Consider the following 8,373-nt stretch of genomic DNA (forward strand, 5'->3'; position numbering starts at 1 on the left):
GAGGCAAGGCTGGGCAAGCCCTGGCAGGAAGAGAGAGAAGCCCACCTTCCTATTATCCTCCAGGAAAGGGCGCCAGTGAATATAGGTCAAGAAATCACGATAGGGGTAATTAATATTTCCGCAGCATTTCTCAAAACTCCTTCCTCTACACTGTCATTTCAGCCTCAGGTAACTCTGAAAGGAGTATCATTAGGGCCTTTTTACAGATGAGGAAACCGAGAGGGAGCCCCATCTCCCATTAATGGAGTACCCCACCCCCACCCCCATCAGGCTCTCCGTGGGGCCTGTGCAAGCATCTTCCCATTAAATCCTCACAGCAATTAGATGAGCGATGTGCTATCAGTTTCTGCACTTCACAGACGAGGAGCTAGAGACTGGGGGAGGTTAAATAAGGAGCAGTGCTAGTACTTGACCCATGGCTGCAAGAAGAGGCCACACTTCTATGGGCCCTGAGGTTGGCAATCTGGGTGTCCCTCCCCTTTCCCCCTCATCTCAAAGCCCATGCTTTGTGGGGCATGAAGGGGACTTGGGTGAGCAGAGTCGGATGCTCTGGTCTCCCAACCCTGGATCAGCGGGGAGCGGCCCATGCTGGTGGTGGGCTGTTGTAGTCTGACTGCTCATGATGGGCCCTGGCTTCTGCTGGGGCTCAGTTCTGGGTAATGGAAATGATCTGGCGGGGGGACACTTGCCTCATCTGGCTAAGCACCGATCCAGGCTGATTTCTTTTCCTTCTGTGTATTTGACAAACTAATAAATACCAGCCTTTCCTAGCTGGTCCCAGCTATCTTCCTATCTCACCCCTGCCCCCAAATCTTTGTGTGAAAGCAGAGCAGGAGGGTCCAGAAAATGCACCCTTCAGAGAACTGCTGGCCAGGGGCTCTCATTCACTCCTGGGATTGCCCCCAGGAGGGCCTCAGGAACACAGCTCTACCTCCCAACATGTCCCACTGTCACTTTGGTCTTTGTTCTTTTGGGTCAACCTCTGGCAGCCTGTTGACATTCCAAGCAAGAGAATGAAGGGAAAGGTGGGAAATGAGATGGGCTCAGTGATTGGGTAGGGCTCCCCATTTTCTCAGTGGAAGGTCACTTGATCTCCTCTTGATTCACTGCTCCCACCTCAGAAAAGGGCAAATGGGGAAATGCCTTAGCTGTCAAAGGAGGTGGGAGGTCTAAGGCCTACTTGGTCCTAGTTCAGATGCTCTTCCCACCTCCAAGCCCCCAGTTCTGTAGCAAAGGCCTTCCTGGCTCTAGCTTCAGCCCTAGACCCAGAAATCAAACTTTCTTCCCACACTTTCCCCACACCTGGCTCAGATGCTGAGAAAAGAGGGGAATCCCTCTGTGCGACTAGGTTCGTGGTCCCACTGAGCTACAGGGTTGGTTGGGAATGGGGTTATCAGTCTCTCATACCCAGGCCTTTCAGCACAAGCACATGACACATCCAGGTGTTCTAGGAATTTCATATGATTCCTCCCTGAGGAACTGAGTCAGACTCTAAGACTTGACTTTTGGGCACTTGCCTTTGTAAGGCACTGGTGCTGACAGTGGCAGGGAGTGGGGGGTGGGGGAAGGTCAGCGCTGTGGCAAGTCCTGTCAGACCCAATAGCATCTGCACTTACCTCTCACGCTGCTCCTCTTGGGAGGGGGCTCCTCACCCTCCAGACAGGGTGCACTCCTCAGCAGTCAGCACACATCTGCAGGGAGCTCTGGGGAGGGGCCAAGTAGCAAGTGGAGTGTGAGCACAGCAGAGGTGGAAAGGGAGGAAGATGGTGGGGCCTTGGGGGCTCTGAGCATATGGAATCACTGCAGAAAGGGGGATCCGGGTTATTGCTTCCAGCAGGGCAGGAAGAGTCCAATCAATCTCAAAACTTGGGAGAGCAAAGGAAGGGAGGTTGCAGCTTTTCACCTGGGTAAACTGACCTGGAGAGGAGGGCCTGGTTCTCTCCCAGCTGTCTCCAGGGAGGGGAAGGAGTGCCAATCATTGAGTTGTTCTCAGAGACCTCTGCCCTCACATCTCCACAGTCCTGCTAGGTGGTGCCAAGCACAGCTGGGGTCTCTGGTAGGCCTCTCCCCAAACCCATCTTGGAAGTAAGGCCATGAAGCCCCAAATGAGATAAAGGACATGTGGGAGGTCAGGAGGCGAGAACATGGTGGGGTTTGGAGTGAGGGTCCATTCAGTGAAGGGTTCGCCTCATGATGACGATCCTCCAACCCCCAGTGTGCCTACACCCGGACCTCTCCGCCCTCCACCCTCAGCTATTGTCTCTGAGTGAACTCCTGTGCCTTCATGGTGGCAGCCCCTCCCTATGGGTTCACAAAGGTGCTGCTTTCCTGGAGGTACAGTTAGGATGAGCTACAAGAAAGCCTGGCAGGTGAGACTCTTCTCTGGGGAGCTGCGTGGCCCCACTCTTTCCTGGCCACTATCTAAATTTCTCGGGTCCCCTACCAACATCTTTCCTTTGTCCTGCATTATTGTTCTTTCTAGCACTGACCTTACTAGCTCAGCCCCCCTTTGTTTATTGTCTGTTTACCCCCCCAAAACCGTCATCTCCACAGAGAGGTCTATTTTGTTTATGGCTCTCCCCCCAATGCCTAGGACAAGGGTCCCTAAATATTATCTTCATCTTGAATGGCTCTTAGACCTGTCACTTATTGATGATGTGACTTTGAGCAAGTCTCAGTTACATTTATCAAGCTCTGGCATGTGCCAGGTACTTTACTTTGTGAGCTTTGGTTACTGGAGCAGGGCCTCGAGTAATGCCATTTTGTTGCCATGTTGATGAGAAAAAAAATTGGCCAGGCCACTGCTGGGTGGGGTCTGCACCACCTTCTTGGGCTTCCAAGGATTTTCTGTGGGGACTCTGGTTTCCTTCCACATCCCAAGATGCACTTATGATGTTCATTGTCACATCTCCATCAGGGTGAGTATGGGTGCATGTGACATGCCTGCCCTGCATGGAAGGGTATACAGTGCAGGCTTGGCTCTGTCTTCCTGAGCCGCAGGGCTAGGCTCAGCACCCTTGACTCCAAGCTGGAATAAGAAGGTTGGGAAATGAATAAATGGATGAATACAAGAAATTGTTTAATGTTAGAAATGTTAGAAGGGATCTTTATTCAGAAATTTGGTGATGACTTTGTGACCAGAAATATGTTGTAGGAAATGAACTCCTGTTTATATCAATTAGCCTCTGGTCAAATGGGTTTTGTTAGATGCCTTTTTGCTCAGAGTTGCTGTTTCCAAGACAGCAACTGACAGTGATGACATTAAATGAGCACTGTATCCACTCATTTAAGCCCTACAGCGATCCTATGAAGTAGTTACCATATTATCCTTGACCACTGACTGAGAAAATGGTGAGGAAATGGGGCCAAAGCGATTGGGGTGACCTGCCTGAGGGAGGTGGCTGGTGGAGGAACTGGCATATCATAGGTGGGAATACCTGCTTGACCTAGAACTGAATTAGTTGCTGGTCAACTCTGACCCCCACTTATGTCTCCTACTCCCCATAACTCTTTGCATATAAAACAGGGCTAATCACAGCTCTCCTTCCCCACTGTTTGTTTCCCTGGCCCATAGGATCCGAGTATGCGGGGAGATGAGGACATGGTCAGAGGTTGGGTGGTGGGGCCCAGGGTGAGGTCATTATGCTCTGGCTGCCTCCAAGAGCACTGGGGCCTCCTCAGTGGCTTGGGAACCAGAGCTGCTCTCCCCGCCCACACTCTGAGTAGCAGCTTTTCTGTCCGTGAAATGGGGAGGGGTCTTTTATTTTTTAATTTTTTTAAAGATTTATTTTTTTATGCATACAAGAACTGCGGTACAGGCCAGAGGTGTGGGGGTGAGAGGAATCACCAGAGACAGAGTGGGGAGCAGAACAGGCAGACTGACTGAAATACACTGCTGAGGGGAGCAGCAGGCAAGACAGGAGAGGTCTTTTGCACCATGTGGGTAGCTCCCTGGCCGGGGATCGAACTCATGCTGCAGTGGCTGCAGATAACTTCATAGGTTGCGTCTTAACCCCTTGCGCCACCAGGGAGGCCCCAGGGGAGGGGTCTTTTAGACTAAGGAACAAGAAAAGGAGTGGAGAAGAGATGAGGAGGGATTTTAATTCTGGCAATATGGCAATCTGTGCTGCTCCACCTGAAAACAACAGAAAATGCAGGCTAGATCAGAAAAATCTTTTCCATAGCATTGGAGGACCAATAAGGAATGAGACCAAAATCTCAGTGAAAGCAGGCACTAGGAGGTGAGCAGGGCGTAGGCACGGGCCACAGCAGCCCATGAGCAAAGCAGAAGCTGTAGCGCAAGGCTCACTGGCGGATGGGAATCAAGGGGACAACCCCCCACAATTTGGGACCCAATAGGGTACATATTTAAGCTCAAAGCCAGAGGAAACCCACTCCCTCTCTACAGACTGCAAGGACAGTGGCCTAGGTGCAGAGCAGAGTGGAACCAGCACCCCAGGAGACAACCCTGGGGAGCTCTGGCCACAGCCCTTATGGTCCGTTGTCCAAATTCCTTCGCAGTGCTGGGGAGCAGAAGAGAGCCCAGCAGCTGGATGGGACCCTAGGGGGATCACACCTTCCTGAACCTCAAAAGCCTCCACAGACCATCAACCCAAAACCACCAAGAACCAGATGATCTGGAGATGAGGCAGGGAGGGGTCTCAGGGCCTCAGTGTCCTTACCCTTAATGAGGGGACTTAACCAGATGCTCTCCAACCCCTTCTGGCACAGGGGTTTTTTGGGAGTACAATCACAAGAAAGGCTAAAGTGTGACCCTATTTTGTATTCTGGGGTGCTTTTTCAGGGGAAAGAGATAAGAGAGTGAAGTCCAGCCCGCTTCCTCCAATCATGCAGAAGGAGATGTCTTCAGTTTCCCCACTCTGGGGGAGGGAGTGAAGGGGGTGGTGTCAGAGTCCAGATTGGGCCTTTGATGTGCAAGAAGAGGTGGGTGGGTGGGGCCTGTAATAGGGGCCAACGAGGACAGGGGAGCCCCTAAGGGCTTCCTCAGCTTGACCTACTTGGGCTCTCCATAATTGCTCCCTTCCCTTTTTGGGAGGCTACAAATAGGGATGTCCTGTCTCCCAGCTCCTATAGCTGAGCTGCCGACACCAGAGGTGAGTGCCTGCTGCTGGGATCCTGCCCTGGGTAGGGTGTTGGGGCAGCTCAGGGGCTCCACCAACCAGCCTAACTCCTGGGTGTTCGGGGCATGGGGTAGAGGGATGAGCACAGCAGGCACTGATGAGTGAGGTCAGATGTGGTGACCCAGAGGATCCCTTGTAGGGTGTTTGGATCAGGGAGTATGGGTTGCTGAGGTCCTGGCATGTGGGGACTCTGGGTTATAGAATTGGTGTTCCCTCCATTTAGCTTCCCCTTCCTTCCCCTGCCTCTTGCTTCATTCCTGCAGAGGGGTTGAGAAGGGCCAGGGTTGCATGGGAAGACAGGATTCCCTCTAGTCATCAGGCACCAGCCTTCTAAAAAAGCAACAGTGGAGGCGCCAGGCTGGCTGGCAGGAGCCCAGAAGGGCCTGCTGAGCACCTCTGGGGTTCCTTAGTCTCTCTTTCTTCTCCTGGGAATCCAGAACCTGCTCCTATTCTGGGCTGTCGCAGAGACCCCAGGCAGTGCTTGGCCCATTCCCCACATTCACTCAGCCACAGCCTTTGTGGCCACTTGCTCTACAGGGCCGAGATGAGAGGGAATCACCAGGGAGAGAGCCTTGCTCATGGCTGTCTTGCCTTGTAGGACTCCCATCCCCTGGAGGGACCAGGAGTGAGTCACTGAACACGCATGGAAAAAATGTTGCCTTCCTGGCAGCCTTAGGATTTCCCCAGGCTGGAGCCATCCTCCCAGAAGGATGGTTGGAGGGGACAGTGTAATTGGGAGGAGGTGGACAGTTCTGGGAAAAGCCTCTCTCCCTAACAGAAGAGGCTACCCTTATGCAGAACCTTCTATCCCAAGACCTTCAGGAGTCAGGGGGATGTCCTCAGGTGGGCCAGTCAGACTGGTAAATGTCTGAGCTGGCCACTCTAGAGACTGGTTCTGGTTCCTAACTAGGCTTGTGAGCTAGATGAACCCCACTGTACTGATGAGGCACCAGAGACCCAGACAGGGCCCAAGGCTCATGACACAGTGAGGTGGAGAGGGTCCTGGATTTTCCTTTTCATGCAGTTTCCTTGAGTTTGGGGGAGCATGGAATGTGGAGGGGTGATGTGGCAGTGGGGATTCCTCTTAGACCTGATCCTCCTTCCTCAAAAGTCCAGCTCTCCAAGGGCCTGGGCTCAGGGAACTAGGGCAAAATCCCTCTCTGCAAGTTACTATTGAGGAAACCTGGGGTCCAAAAAGGGGGTGGTTTCTAGGGCCAGGGTGTTGTGTCTCATGGGGGGTGCAGAGTGGAGCCAAATGCTTCCTGCTGTCAGAAATGACAAAAGGTGGATAGAATTGGGGAGTCCTTGGAGGAACCCCAGTGTTGGGGTGCAGGTGGGTGGTGGGGCACTCTCTTCCCAAGGATCTGTAGTGATGTTGGGGAAATGAGAACTTTGTCCAGAAAAATAACCATGGGAGGCAATAGGGAAATAAATTAGGAGCAGCTGGTTTGGTCAGGGAAGGCAGCTTGAAGGAGGGGACGTGTGGGGTGGGAAGGACGTTGAGATTCAGGCTGGTCTGGGAGTAGCCCTGGGAAACTCTGGGGCAGAAGTGAGTGGGGAACTGACCTGGGTTTCTGCTGGGAGTCACACCTTTGTTCTGTGACAGTGAGGATGGTCAGGCCCTTGGAGCAGGCGGTGGCCGCCATTGTGACTACCTTCCAGGAATATGCCATGCGCGGCGGGGATGAGCACAAGCTCTGCCAGGCGGAGCTCAAGGAGCTGCTACAGAAGGAGCTGCCTACCTTCACCCCGGTGAGCACCTGGGCACCTTCCCCTCCCACCCCTGTCCTTGGGGAGGCATGGCTTGGATTCTGCAAGGGGAGACCTGGAGACACAAGAGCAGGGGACAGCAAGAGGGGTGGTAGCTAGGCTGTGGGGAGGGAAAGCCAGGGAGTGGCCAATGTGGCAGGAGTCTCGGTTCTCTCAGTTGTAAGGTGGAATGACCACCATGGCACCTGCTGCTTTGCAGGGCCGGTGGGAGGACTGAATGGGAGACTGTGAAGAATGCCTGCACAGAGTAGGCACTCAGTAGCAAACAGCAGATCCTCAGAAAGGGTCTCAGGACTTGGGAGGGATTGACAGGGCTGAGTTGCTGGAAGAGGTAACTGAGGTTGACCCCCAGACAGATGTGTGTTGGGATGGTGGGGCCATCGAGGAGGGCTCGAGGCTGCACACATGTGCATGCATGTAGAGGTGTGGTGTGTGCTTGTGTGAGCACAAGCATGTATGTGTGCGCATGTGTGTGCACTCCAGGCTGTTCTACCTCCTCAATCTGTTTCCCTCCCCGCACAGACGGAATTTCGAGAGTGTGACTACAATAAATTCATGAGTGTCCTGGACACCAACAAGGATTGCCAGGTGGACTTTATGGAGTACGTGCGCTCACTGGCCTGCCTGTGCACCTATTGCCACGAGTACTTCAAGAACTGCCCCCGGGAGCCCCCCTGCTCCGAGTAGCCTCTTCCAGAGCTCTGTCAGGGGCCTGCTGGGGACCTGCTCCAGCTTGGCCCTGAGGTGGGCTGTCACCCTCTCCTCCCTCCCCTCTCTCCTGCCCCTCTCCACCTGGAACCTCCCAGGTTTGCCCCTGATAGAGTAACCCGTTTGACCCGTGAGACTAGCGATGTGCCGGGACTGTGCCCGGGATCACGGCTGGTGTGGCGCAGCCCGCTGTTGCCTCTGGTGCGGCCTGTGGCCGTGTGGGCAGAGGCGGGATCTGCTCTGAAGCTGTCAAGGTGGTGCTTGTGCAAGAAGACTGATGGAAAGGGTCGACTTAACATCTAATAAAGAGCTGCTGTCACTCTTGTCTGGTTCTTCTGAGAGGACACGTGGGCCCTGGGGCAGAGGCTGAGGGCTCTTTCTTCTCTGGTCTTTTCTGCTAGAGGACAAGAGGTGAGGGGTGGGGGGGCAGTTTCAGACTCTGCTGAGATGAGATGTTTTCAAGAGTCCAGAGGGACGCAATGGAATTACTCAGCCATCAAGAAAGATAAACTCATGCCATTTGCAGCAACATGGATGGTGCTGGAAGGGTCATGCTCAGTGAAATAAGCCAGAAAGAAAAAGAAAAATACTGGATGGTTTCACTTACAGGAGGAATGTAGAGGATCCAAATAAGGCATCAAGCAAAAAAAAAGCAATTATAGTAAAGTAAAAATCAAAATCAACAGGCAACTATAAACCAGAGACCTTCTGCAGTGGGGGCAGACGGGAGTAGGATCAAAACAGGGGTGGGAAG

At 53.3% G+C, this 8,373-nt stretch overlaps 1 protein-coding gene across 2 annotated transcripts; it reads left to right on the forward strand.

Moving 5' to 3' along the window:
• The first annotated feature begins 5,072 nt into the window (after positions 1 to 5,072).
• S100A3 (S100 calcium binding protein A3) lies at positions 5,073 to 7,747 on the forward strand. 2 transcript variants are annotated; one of them, XM_037500573.2, is made up of 3 exons: positions 5,073 to 5,114; positions 6,748 to 6,893; positions 7,434 to 7,747. In XM_037500573.2, the coding sequence occupies exons 2-3, from the start codon at positions 6,753 to 6,755 to the stop codon at positions 7,596 to 7,598; spliced, it is 306 nt and encodes a 101-aa protein (XP_037356470.1). In that variant the 5' UTR covers positions 5,073 to 5,114; positions 6,748 to 6,752; the 3' UTR covers positions 7,599 to 7,747. The 2 variants fall into 2 exon arrangements, with proteins under 2 accessions (XP_037356470.1, XP_037356471.1); XM_037500574.2 differs by lacking the exon at positions 5,073 to 5,114 and having other exon boundaries at positions 6,738 to 6,893.
• Positions 7,748 to 8,373: the final 626 nt, after the last annotated feature.

This window comes from Talpa occidentalis, unplaced genomic scaffold (assembly GCF_014898055.3).
Source record: "Talpa occidentalis isolate TD23 unplaced genomic scaffold, MPIMG_talOcc4v2.1 talOcc4.9, whole genome shotgun sequence".
NCBI lineage: Eukaryota > Metazoa > Chordata > Mammalia > Eulipotyphla > Talpidae > Talpa > Talpa occidentalis.

Excerpts from the sequence above, each read along its gene's own strand:
- S100A3 (XM_037500573.2), top strand. The coding sequence starts at position 6,753 with ATGGTCAGGCCCTTGGAGCAGGCGGTGGCCGCCATTGTGACTACCTTC. Across the intron at positions 6,894-7,433 it reads AGCTGCCTACCTTCACCCCG|ACGGAATTTCGAGAGTGTGA; the intron begins GTGAGCACCTGG and ends CTCCCCGCACAG.